At 45.0% G+C, this 13493-nt stretch overlaps 1 protein-coding gene across 4 annotated transcripts in view; it reads left to right on the top strand.

Annotated features, from left to right (window-relative positions):
* LOC108701181 (netrin-1) overlaps nt 1-13493 on the top strand; it is a 64466-nt gene that overhangs the window by 46430 nt on the left and 4543 nt on the right. For all 4 annotated transcript variants that reach the window (XM_041577507.1, XM_041577506.1, XM_018235470.2 and 1 more), the window contains exons 4-6: nt 174-323; nt 1847-1900; nt 9132-9206. In XM_041577507.1, the coding sequence (XP_041433441.1) occupies nt 174-323; nt 1847-1900; nt 9132-9206 (279 nt within the window). The remainder of the gene's footprint in view (nt 1-173; nt 324-1846; nt 1901-9131; nt 9207-13493) is intronic.

Genomic DNA, 13493 nt, shown 5'->3' with positions numbered 1-13493 from the left:
GGTGTATTCCCATTTCTGTGCCCCCTGCTCCCTTACCGTGGTATGTTCTTGCCCCCCCATCCAGCATCCCCCTTCCCCATGTGATGCTCAGTCTTGCTTTTTAATGTGGTATTTGTGTATTGTTCCTTACCTTGTGCTCTTTCCAATCCCTTCTTGTCTGTTCCACCCTGCAGCCTGCGATTGCCATCCAGTGGGTGCAGCCGGCAAAACCTGTAATCAGACCACGGGGCAGTGTCCTTGCAAAGATGGTGTGACTGGCATAACGTGCAATAGATGTGCCAAGGGCTACCAACAAAGCCGCTCGCCCATTGCCCCCTGCATAAGTATGTGTTACTCCTAGTCTTTTCTATTAACATTGGGCCTTATTTCAGCAGTGCCATCTATGTCCTCAGAAATAGGAGCAACCCTTAGCCCAGAACCACTATAGGTGGCCATAAACCTGCAGCAGGTTGCCTGCTCCCTTTAAACACAAGAATTGGGGGGGGGGGAGGTTGCCTCTCCATAAAGGGCCCAGCTGCTGTATTTACATATATGAAATATAAGCCCCCAAACCCACTACTCAGCCTTCTCTCTCGTCACTGTTTCTCGTTATTTAAAGACAAATAGAGAGAACCAAAGAGGTCCCTAAAAGTAAATGGTTTCAGTGCATCTTGCAGTGGTTTCAGGTCACCCATGACATAGGCACCAACCTGGTAGTCACATACCCTGCCACTCTACAGATGAGGCACCATCATTTTCCAAAGCTCTGATACTGTAGGGTTTCTCGTCAGTGTGTGTGTTGGAGTAGATGGCACTGCTGTTTCCATACAGTTTACTAACCAATTGTGGTTTATGGGCATTGGGATGAAGAACCCTAGGGTAGAGTCCTGCAGCGGGTCAGGTACCTGCGGGTTACCCACAAAAACCTGCGGTACCCTGAGGGTTGCGGGCAGAAGATCCTGGTGCGGGTATAGACAAGAGTCGGCGGTTCTACGGGTCAGGCCGTGAGTCTTCTCATTAGCAATATTTACTCCTTTTTTCTGATCATGTCTACTTCCGAAGACGTCACTTCCAGTTCACAATGACAGCACTTCCTGATTCTTGATGGTCAGTGGGTCGCGGGTCCGGGTTGCGGATAAGGTACTTGCGGGGTCGGGTAGCATGTCCAAGCGGGTAAGAATGTGGGTTGCGGGTCCAGGTTGCAGATTGCAGGTTGCAGGTACGGGTCGGGTCCCAAAAAATGGACCCACGCAGGAATCTACCCTAGGGTTGCAACAGACAATATGCTTAGGGGGGTGGAGTCCTATAACTTGGGTCAAAGACAAATATTTCCTCCTTCGCTTAATTTTATAAGTGTGTGCCATCAACCTTGTCTATGACTGAGGCAGCACTGACCAGTGTAAATCTGGTCATTTAAATATTAGTGGCCATCCCTGTCCTTACCAAGTGATTTGAAACCATCTAACCCACCCTCTAACCTTTGCTCAGACCCTCCTCTAAAAAAAGACAATTCTGCCCACTTTTTACTATTTCTCTTTGATATCCATATGTGGTGCCCAGCCTTGGTGTAGCCTTCTGCAGGCATCAAATTAATCACTGACCCCTCTTGACCTGTTTAACATCATCCCCTCGATATTCGCTGATCTCCCCCTGTTTTTTGTATTGTTGGATTTTTCCAATGTGTATTGCGCTTTGTATATGCTCCCCCCTGTAGTTGGCATATATTTAGCATAGAGAAGCCCCTGCTGTAGTAGTGCATGGAAGCAGAATTTAACCTCCTATCATAATATGGGGGAGTGGATTGATATGCCTGTAATGAACAGTAATCTAATCTTATTCTTCTTCTCTCCCAACCACTGAATCATAGAGATTCCTGTTGTCCCCCCTACAACAGCGGCCAGCAGCACAGAGGAACCAGCAGGTAGGTAGCCTTCCTTTCACTGCTTCATAATTATGAGACAAATGCATTGATGTCGATTGATTTCCTATTGCTTGAAGATTGGTATGGAAAGGTTCAAATTGAGTTAACTGACTGTTTTCTGTAAAATGAAGTCTCCATTTCTAAAATAGAGGCTTATCACTGCAAGACTTGGATAGTGTCTATATGCAGCTTGTATAATCAAACTGCTCTGGTTTCTGCAATCTCTACAGATGTAGGGAGTGCCCACTGACATATTTAGACTGGCTAATGGGGTTTTCTGTAAAAACTGCTTCTTGAAGAGCCCAAACCCCTTGTATAGTTTTTTATAAAGCTTGAGTGACCTGACTGAACTGGTTCCTACAATCTCTAAACAACTTGAGGCTATGGACCTTGACATACTGATTATAATGATTGCGATCCAATGGGATTGTCTGTGAAAACTGCTTCTTGAAGAGCCCAAGACGATTATTGTTGAATGAGCAATCTAAATTGGTCCCTGATCTCTAAAGACACATCCTGGTTTGCTTATGCCTATATCTGAATCCAATAGGAAGAATCAGTTGTCTGTTTTTAAGAAGCCGAAGCCCCATAGATAGAGTGTGTATGTAGTGGAATGAACTGCTCCCTACAAGTTTGGTATATCCTAACACCCCCAAATGCAATGGGAAGAATAACCAGACTTCCCTCCAAAAAAATCATCTGGATGAGCTCAAAACCCCTTTTTTTATTTCTTTAGCTTGATTAAACAATCTCAACTGGCCCTTACAATCTTGAGAAGGTGGTGGCTATGGCTCCTGAATCATCCACGTTGGCTGATGCCCACAATCCCAATCCAGTGGGAAGCATAAACTGACTGGATCTTGCTAGAATTATTGCAGTTCAGCTTTATTATCTTCAGTGAGTGACCCAAGCATTTAATTGTGATTGGCAGATACTGACTGGCCAATCATATCACTTCATGTATTGTCAACTTTACAGTTTTATTGGGCATGAAGTGCCCAAAAATCTAGAGATTCTTGTTTGTAAAGTCCCTTCGATAGAAGTCGTTTGTTCCTCACATGGCTTGGGGGGGGGGTTCTTATTGAAGTCTAATATTGGTATCAGTGATGGTGAAGGCTATCTTCCCTTGGTTAGCTGGGCAGAGTCTTGTTTCTTGCGCCATCTGATAAGCCTGTTTTTTTGTCAACTGCTCTCGGATCCTCTACAGCAGTGATCCCCAACCAGTAGCTCGTGAGCAACATGTTGCTCTCCGACCCCTTGGATGTTGCTCCCAGTGGCCTCAAAGCAGGTGATTATTTTTGAATTCCAGGCTTGGAGGCAAATTTTGGATGCATAAAAACCAGGTGCAGTGCCAAACAGAGCCTCAATGTAGGTTGACAATCCACATAGGGGTTACAACATGGCCAATCACAGCCCTTATTTGGCACCCCAGTAACATTTTTCATGCTTGTGTTGCTCCCCAACTACTTTTACTTCTGAATGTTGCTCACGGGTTCTAAAGGTTGGGGATCCCTGCTCTACAGGGACAGGGCCAGTGGCCCCAGGAGGCCATATGAAGAACATTCTATGATATGAATGTCTAAATCACCTGTAGCATTCCATCTGAACCGCAATTTACAGCATCACCACCTTGATATATATCACTGTTACTTTGGATGTGCTTCAGGCTATTCTAGCACGCTCAAGTGTACAGAAGGATTAGGATGAAAATAGTCTGGCTTCCCTTTAACCATGACATGAGTGAGCTCAGTGATTGTACTGAGTGACATCATCATTGGTAATGAGTGAGATCAACATTGGTATCGGTTCAGGCTTGAACAGGATGTTGAAGCCCAGTTGGTCCTGTGTACCTAGGCCACTTGTTTAGGATGGCTGAGTCCTGTACAAACATGCAAGGCATGGTTCAACGGAACCACTCACTGTGTGCATATGGATAAAGCAGGGATTAAGGTACAATGGAAGAAAGGAAAGACAAGAATTTATCCAGATGAATGTCTTTCGCTGTCTCTGTGATTGATTACATGTTTCATACCTCATGGAAGAATTGGGGGATCCATGAATTGTTTACTTGTTAACTTGGCAGCCATACTGTATTTTCTCATTGGTACAGATGGAATCCTTACGTCTATTCCCTGCTGCCGTCATTAGCTTACAAACAGGTGGATATGAGCCTGTTTTAGGCAGGTATTGAGGGATATTAGAAGTAGTTAATTCAAGGAACATCAAATAACAGAGCAATAACAGAAATAGGAATGATATTGTCTAATTATTATTCACTTGTAATGATAAAGGCACACATTCCCTCAATGCTGTTATGTACTGGGTAAGTTCTGACCATTCTTTCCCAGTCAACTGCAACTGCATAGGTAGGACTATAGCCTTTTCTAACCAATATTTCAACTCCAAGCCATGGTTGTGGGTCCTACATCCAAATGACACAATATGGTAGAAGTGAGTGATATCACAATTTATCAGCTTCAATACAGGACAGATATGTGTAGTGACCTTCCACTTGGGTGTTTTGCTATATTTTGTGGCCAACATCTGCCAGTGGGATTCTGGGAGTAGTATATGTTGGGAAACATTTGGAGTGCTGCAGATTCTTGGTAGTTGGTACCAAAACCAATAGACAAGGTCAAATCAAAGAAGCAGAACTAATCAACATTATTTGCAGTTATTTGCAAATGATCTGTGCAACCAAGCCAAAGACTGCAGGTTGAAACCTTCAGTAGCCTTCAGGTGCTAGCAAGTTCATGGAAAATAGATAACTGGACAGGCCACCAATGCCTTTCATTGAAATACCTTCATTGCAGTCCCTAAATATTAAGTTGGTCTGGAACATTATCTTCATGGACCTGGAAGCATAAAAGAAATTATAAACAGTGTTAAACAAATGGATAAGAAGCCAGAATATTATCGGAGGCAAGTGAAGTCTGAGTTCTTCCGCGCGAGAAAGAGCAGGTTGGGTGAGGCAATACATTCTACTCACTCATCACTCATCACTCTTTATCTTTCAAAGCCATTTCTGTAGGACCCAGCTGAGCAAAGAGAGAGCTCTATACACTTGCCCTGAAAGAAATATTTTACGTGATCATAACAATCGTTTGTTTATACAGAACCAACATGAGCAGTGGCACAGTACAATAGGAGTAATCAGAGTTCGGCGAAGAGACTGAGAACGTGTAGTTCTACAGTGCAGTACTATAGATGCAATCTCAGCTGGGAAAGATGGCCTCAGTAGGGCAAGACAGAGACAGCAGGGCAATGTGGGAACAGTAACCCTTTGTTGTCCCAAGCTGTTTGTTGGTGACCTTTGGAAATCTTTTCCTTTCCTAGAAAGAATCGGACCCAGACTTCACAGAATAATCTCTTATATCCTTTTCTAAGCTTCTCATACGATTATCCCAATAGAGTTAGTTTAGCTGACGCCCCCCCTCCATCCTCGCATTCTGGGGGGACCCTAAGTTGTACGTGGCTCAGCCCTCCACTTGTTGACGGCTCTCTCCAGCAGCTCGTGAATGTGCGAAGCTCGTTGAGCTGTTTCCTTGGCAGAGGCTGGAGGATTCCAATGAGTATTAGTAATCTCCTTCTCTTTCTCCGCTTGAATTTCATTACATTCAATCACTCGCTCTCATGCAGGGCTGAAGCCGTGTGCAAGTGCCTGAGAATGTGTGTACCCCAGGCAAGGTTAATAGTGCCCTGGTAAACAGCCTGCAGAATGCGATACATCTCATTATCCGAGAGTCTCTCCTGCTGCTTTATATCATTGTAAGCCGCGCCGTGAGATTCACTCTTGCTCCAATAATCCATCTCATACACAAAAAAGGACTTATGTAACCCATTTCTGTGGCTTTAACACACTGCCTTACTGCTTATCCATATATTGCCCCCTAGAACTCCTCCCCTTACCCCTACCACGTCATATGAATCCTCCTACTGCTTCTTCCCTGTTTATATATCTCCCAACTGCTTCATAGAATAGAAGAGGGAGATGCACACAGGCTGGAACAGGCTCTTGGACATGTGAGTAAGGATTAGATTTTTAGAAGAGTTTCTAGTATGCAGGGTGTCCGTATGTTTCGTAAACATTCCGCTCGTAGCAGTGGTTCTTTTTTTCCAGTCCCCTTGGAGGACCAACCTTGGTTCAGGGCAAATGACAACATTACCAGTGTAGGAAAACATTGGTGTTCAGACATACAATGATATCTGTGATAACAATATGTGTTCACCCCAAGTCTCTACCCTAACTAACATTTTAGCTAGGACTTCAGGTGTACCTAGGAGAGCAAATGGACGTTACCCTCAAATCCCATCCTAACTGGCCTTTAGTCTGAGCAACCCCCCTTCCCACACAAATTACACATGGGGACAAGCCCCACAACTTGGGAACCACTGCTGAACCTATAAATTATCTCCTCATTGCAACAAATATTTGTACAGCTCCTGGTTAACTTCACAATGGCCATATCTAGGCCAGAATCAACTGATCTTGTTGTTTTGTTATAAACATGGATGGGTGGATTGCACTGCTTTCATGAAGCGGCTTATCATGGCATGTAAAAGAAGGCTTTGGGCATCGCCAAGGATGATTTTCTCCTACATATGGTCAGTTGGGTCTTCTGTCTTGGCCTAAGTGTTTTTGCAGTCCATGGACACATACATTGACGGTTGTAAAGTTGGGTTGGACAAATGTATGTGTGTGTGGCCTCTTACAACTCTACTTCCCCAAACAAAGAATGATTAACATGGGCTCCAATTGCTGCAAGGTCCTTCTGTGTTGACAATAAAACAATGGCCTGGCTTGACAATGAAGCATTCCAAAGGTCTCACAGGGGTAAGAAACAAGGCAAATGGACAAACCAGTGGTTGGAATATTAGCCCATCCAACGATCATCAATTAGTATTTCTTATGGCACTGTACTACTTTATGGCAAGAGTACACCATCTTGAGATTAGGACTGTCATGGTTAACAAAGCTGTGTTGCACCAATAGCAAAGTCTCTGGATCTCTTTGTTTGCTTTTACCCAAAATCTGAGGACAACATCAATCAGTCTGTTAATAGTAATGGCAAGGCTGGCATTCCTTTGTACTGTAACTGCTTTATTGCTAGACATTGCATTGTAAGGCCATCACTCCAGGAGATAGCATGGCCGTAACCTCCTGCCATTGTATTCTTAATGGAAGAGGAGGGACAATTTGTCTCCTTTTCAGAGGCAATGAATGGGGGATAAGCCAACAATGGTGCCTGGTCTTTAGCATCTGGCACAGAGCTAATTTATGACGGTTTGTACACCTGTAGGTTCCTGGAACTTTGTCACTAACACTAAAGACAGGCGACTTATGAGGGCCACACATCACTATGGCTGCCTTCCTTTTGTTCCAATTGTTCATGCAGAGCTGTGGCTCCTCTTCACTTTCTCATTTTCACACCTGGCCAATCATGCAAGTCATCCATAGTATGTGGCATCGGTCAGGCTTGGCAAATTACCGTAGACATACAAATTTTGTATGATTATTGGTACATGGACGGTGTCCTGCTAAGTCCAACCACTAGCCACATACTATTTATATTGGTCAGGTATCTTTATGGCCGCTAATAAACATTCCCTATATTACGACTCCTGGACAGTGGCATAACTAGATATTACTGGGCCCCACAGCAAATTATTTTTCAGGCCCCCAAAATGTTTAGAGATTGACTTGTTTTACCAATATTTATTGAAGCTGTATATGAATCATGGGGACTCTATACCTCCAGGGCCTCCCTTTAGCCGCAGGGTCTACTCCTCTAGACTCTGAGACATGTGAGTGGTGCGTGAAAGGGTTAAAGAAACAACCTCTATCAATCACTCCACAAACAAGATTCCGCACGGCAATTCCATAATTCCAGCCATGCGTGACACAATTTATCTTTCCATGCCTGTGTGCTGTTATGGGCCCTGGGAACAGCCGCGCTCTACAACTGGGAATTCCATCCCATAAAGCACAAGGGCCACTCATTCCAGAGGAAGCTGTTGGCCAGACATTCATTGTTAGCTGGATGGGGTGGTTCAACCAGTTAAATCTGTGGTTGGGCCGTACATATGGCACTTGGCATATGGGGTGCCTACAAAGGAGTCCGTGATGACATCATACACAGGCGGATGAGATCACTGGGTGAACTGTAAATCAACCCTTGCATATAATCATTTGCATATTATAATTACTCAGCCCAATGATTGTGGGGCCACGCACATTGCAGTCGAGGTTTTGTTTGATAAAGACCAGATGCCTGGGCCAAGCCTGTGTTGCCATTTTAAGAAACAAGATTAGACTGGGCCCCCAGTCAGAGGGATGAATGGCTGCAGCTGAACTGCAAATATCACTGTTACTGCTGGGGATTTAGTCAGTCAGGGGTGTAGATATAGTGGAAGGGACCCACCCACTTCCTTTACAATATTATAGTTATATTAGGAGCCCAGTTATATTTAAATAGAATTAATTTGATAACTAATATCACTAAATAAGAAAGTGTGAATATTCTGTGTCTTATTTTGGCACCCTGGAATATCCTCCCTGGGAAAAGAAGGGAATAATCCTGGGACAATAGGAGGCCCTTAATCTAATTACATGCTTTATTTCTGCCGATTTGTCCTCCAATCAATCTCGCTCAGGCAGAATAAAAGGCAACTAATGTGCCCTGATTCCTATTTGTTCTGCCAGCCTGAGGTTAATGAGGGGAGTCAGCTACGCTCGGGCTGCAGATACTGTAAGAGCCATCAAGGCCATCAGAACAACTAACGCCCTGTGGAACCATATTTCATTGGGCCGGGGAGTAAATAATAAGCTTTGCAGTGGGAGTGCAGATGTCTGGCTTTCCCTGCCTGCTGACCACACACAGAGAGGTATCCAGGGGCAATGCAGGGGGTATACTGACTTTGTCAAGCTTTGGGGGGGTCTCTGGGCATAATGCCCTTTCGCTGAATTATAACATAGAACTTCCCCTTTAGAATGAGTAGCACACCCCAGTAGACAGCTATTTGCCACTGTTCAGGACTGGTCCATATGAGGATAGGTAATCAGCTCTACCCTCCTGGGACATGTATAGCTGGGGGGCTGCAGGACAATGCCCTTCCAGTTACCATGTCATGGGGAGAATATGTGCTGAATTTATAGACCATTAGGGCAGGTTCTGGATTCATGGGGCAGAGCCTAACTGAACACTAACGAATATCTTTCCTTTCTCCACAGACTGTGACACCTACTGCAAGGCATCCAAGGGCAAGCTAAAGATCAACATGAAGAAATACTGCAAGAAAGATTATGGTAAGTGCACATAGACTGCACATTACTGCCCTCTGGCACTGTACAAAATCCTTTGTGTCTCCATAGTTTTCCATGGCAACCAATCAGCAGTGAGCTTTTACTAGTCATCAGCAGTTACAATAATGAAAGCAAATAGATGGTTGCCATAGGTTACTAGACAATGTTAAACTTTACCCATTACTGCATAATTCCTCTTTCTGCCCCAAATTTCCCATTCCATGCACTGCCTTAGCTTCATCATTTCTTAAAGGGGAAGGTCTCTAATTTCTTTCATATAAATGTTGTATTAGCAATTCCCTCAGCCTAAAGTTATTGCCCTGCTGCAGATACCCCTCATGCTGCGAGACCCAGGCTGGCAGGAGGCAACTGGTTGCACAAGGGGAAGATGTGTTAGGCCTTTAATCATTTCCCCTTAAAACATTCCCTGGACTGTGGGTTCTGGCAAATGCCAGAGGGACTGCTGTAAGATGCCATAGACAGTCACTATTTATTGGGCTGGTAGGGGGCTGTTTGGACCTCTGTGTACCTGAAATGCCAGGGCCTATTTTGAGTGCCAGTCTGGGCCTGTGCTACAGTTACCACCCTGTGGGCTAAGTAAAAGGGGGTTGTCGGGTAAATCTGGGCACTATGGTAAGCCTGCTGGATTGTAGCCCTGCAGTACATTGCAGCCGTGTCCGGCAGGAAATTGTTGGAGAAAGCAGGGGGCACAGCTGAAACCAGTCTGGATTCTCCCGCTGGGCCCAACCCTCCTCTCTCTCCCTCGGCCATGTTTAGAAGGCGCACATTCTGTAGCAGATGTTGGACGGTGGCCATTGCGTCCTAACAAGAAAGCCGTCTGCGTCCTGCGTGGCAGCAGAAAGGGGCGAGAGAAAGAGCTGACATGCTGCATTCTGCCTCCCGGCGGGGGGTGCCTGACAGTCATCAAATGGGCATGAGAGGGATGCCTGCTGCTCCATTTAATTCCTCCGCTCACTTACACACTGCAGCTATTTCACCCCAGCGTGAGGGCTCCTTTTCCTGGCCGGGCGGCTAATCCGCTGGTGTCTGATCTCTGTGGCTTGGAAGGGCACGGCTTTGTACCGAGGGGAAATGGGAGCTGCCAACTTTCTCAGGGAGCCCAGAAGGAGGAGGCAATACTGAGACTGGAGGCCGGGCATTTGCTTTTCTTTGAACACGGTAACGGTGCTCTGACTGCAGGTGAAAAGAGACTCATCAAGAGGAAGTTAAATTAAATGGCACCCTTTGCACCCAGCTGCCCATTTCTATGGCAGGGAGGGGAATGACATTGTATAATGGGCATTGGGGCAATGTAAAGGGAAAGCAGCCTGATCTCTTTTCTCTGTTAATCTCCATTATTCTCTGCCAATGAGGAGGTGACAATGGCAACTCCACCCCTACAGTTCAGCAGTGATCTCATACACGGATCCAACCCCACCCTGGTCACTTTATTCTGTTCAGTAGGACCTCTCCTTGACCTTCTAGGATTATCATGAGCCCCCACGTCACACAAAACATATCTTAAAACCATGAAATGAAGTGGGTCCTGTCCAGGAATTCCCAGGTATGTGTATAACTTTATTTATATAGTGCCATATGCTAAGGGACATGGGGAAGGAGGTCCCTGCCCTGTAGAGCTTAAAATGTAAGTAGAGAACTCCTTTAAGGAACACTCACAATCATGGAATATAAGAAAATCACATTTGAATGCTATAACCCCTGGAATGAGTCACATTCCAATTACATTGTGCTAGGGCACTAATTCTTCCATCAGAGTTCAGGGCTGTTCAGTTCTTGGCACCCGTCATTAGAAATCATGGGCCCCGTAAACAACACCCACCCCAGCCCCCAAACCTCACCCACCCCAGCCCCCAACCCCCACCCCAGATCCTGCCCACCCCAAACCAAAGTTAAAAGACCACACAGTCATCAGCACTAAAAACACAAGTTATAAAAAGCCATTGATGGTCAGGGCCCCCTTATAAGTTTAAAAAAAAACATGGCGCCAGGGCCCCCCATAAAAGTTTGGTTGTCAGGCCCCCCCATAAGTAAGAAAAAAAAACATTGGAGCCAGGGCCCCCCATAAAAGTTTTTTAAAAACACATTGGCGCCAAGGCCCCCCTTACAAGTTAAAAAGAAATATTGGGGCCCAGAGAATTTAAAATTGGTGGCAGGCGCCTATAGAGTATTACACATTGGTGTTCAGTAGAACTGAACTCATGGCTTCAGGACTTAAACTTCGACTCCTTTCGCAGCTTTAGGACTTCAACTTTGGCTCCTTTTGTTTCTTCGGGTCTTTTTACGGCTTTGGGACTTCAACTTTGGCTCCTTTCGTGGCTTTGAGTCTTTCCGCAGCTTCGGCACTTTGGCTCTACGGAGGTTCGGAACTTCGGTTCGGCAGCTGTGGCATGGTTTTGGCGCTGTCAAGGGGGACCCGGCTATTAAGAAAGTGAAGCACAGCCGGGCCCAGGCCTAAAGGGGTACCAGCAGCACCCCCTGTGCCCCCCCTGATGGTGGCCCTGTCCACCAGCACCCACTCTTCTTCTAGGTATGGAGCTCTGTTCCATGTTCCTGTTGTCAAAAGCTTCCCCTTCATATACATAATCTGCCACCCTTTCTCCATGTTTAACCAATGAGAGAGAAGCCTTGACCTGTGCCACATAGAGAAGTCCTATCTCTTTGTTTCCTTGGCAAAGAAGAACCTTAACTCACATTCTTGTCTGTGTTCTAATCTCTAAACCCCCATAATAATGGCAGACTGGATTGGAAACTTCCAGCACTATTACTCAAGCTGTCCACAATATCCTGTTTGAACCCATTGCCGTTCCACCTGCTGGCACCTTCTCCTCATGACTCACGTAATGCTGTTGTACCAATATTTTAATGTCTAAAAACACAAAACTATGTGCAGTAATTATTTGTCAATGAGGACAGGCTGGCGGTGAGTCATGTACTGCAGAACTTTCACCAGGGATCTGCTTTCATGTCCATAACGTGAGGTTGGGTTGAGCTCTTGTTGGCGTGCTTTCCAGCTATGGGCACTCGCTACACAATACTCCCAAAGCCGCATCTCTCAATGATTAATTATCACTCACCTGGTTTCTCTATTATATAAGAATGATACAGCTTTTGTGCAGCATCTTGTGCCCAGCGCCATCCAGCACTTTGACATGTGAATGTGTATTTTGGAATGCATAGTTTGGGCTTTTTTATGGGTCGACCTTTCCCATTTGTCACTTTCCGCTCTGTTTGATGTTCCGCCACTTTCTTTTCCCTTTGTCCCGGGCTCTGGAATGATTCAGAGTTATAGCTGTAGGGATTGTGTAGTATCTTCCAGCCATGAATAGAATACAAGACATACTGGACGTGTTACCGGCACGCGAGTGCAACTCACTGAACTATTTGCCTGCCTTTTGTCACTATCCGCATGGACCCCAGTAAGCACAAGGGAACCGACTTTTGACTTTTTTGGAGATGTTAGTGTCAAGAATAGGATTACGTACTTGTTTCTGAATGTTGTCGTGAATGGCAAGATATATGCTTGGAAGATCCTTGTCCGATGGTATTTCTGTGTATGGTCTTCTGTGGACGATACCAGGAATATTCTAATGGCATATTTAGAGCATTGCACAAACTTTCCTTAAACATCATTAAACATTGTAAACCATCATCAAGATCCACCACCGAAAGTACAATCTTTCTATTGCTCAGTCCCCCCTGCGAGTGTGTCTCCCCATACTGGGCCAACAAGTCCCAGATTTGGATTTAGCTAAATGTCAGTACCAGGCCAAACCCAATCTGATTTTTTTTTCTTTGCACCTTGTCTCGCACATAGTAAATGACCCCTATTTACGTCTATTGAAAGGTGTCTGGAGCTCCGTTGCATGCCTCATCACACATTCAGTACTGAGAGGTGTGCGTATTTATATGGTGCCAAGCTCGTCTGATATACACGCGCCGTTAAGCCGAGGAGTTCTAGGGAGAAATGATTGTGCCGATTTTATTAAAGAGAGGAAAATCCCATAGGAATGAGTGGAATTCTCAATTTCAGCTTTTATACATTAGTCGTTCAGGGCTTGATTCACTATTTATATATAATGGTTTCCTTATGTTGAATTGTATCATGTGGTAATGCAGTATCAAGCTGTTGCCATATACCTGCTGAGCTGCAGCTTTTCCATATTGAAAAATAAATTTCCCAGCATCCTCAGTCACGTCTATGTATATAAATAGCGTTGGTCTGTGTGTAACACTCATACGGGTAGAGAAAGAGTGTGTAAGTGTCGCACA

This window comes from Xenopus laevis, chromosome 9_10L (assembly GCF_017654675.1).
Source record: "Xenopus laevis strain J_2021 chromosome 9_10L, Xenopus_laevis_v10.1, whole genome shotgun sequence".
Lineage (NCBI taxonomy): Eukaryota > Metazoa > Chordata > Amphibia > Anura > Pipidae > Xenopus > Xenopus laevis.
This window is presented reverse-complemented; position numbering and strand designations above follow the sequence as displayed.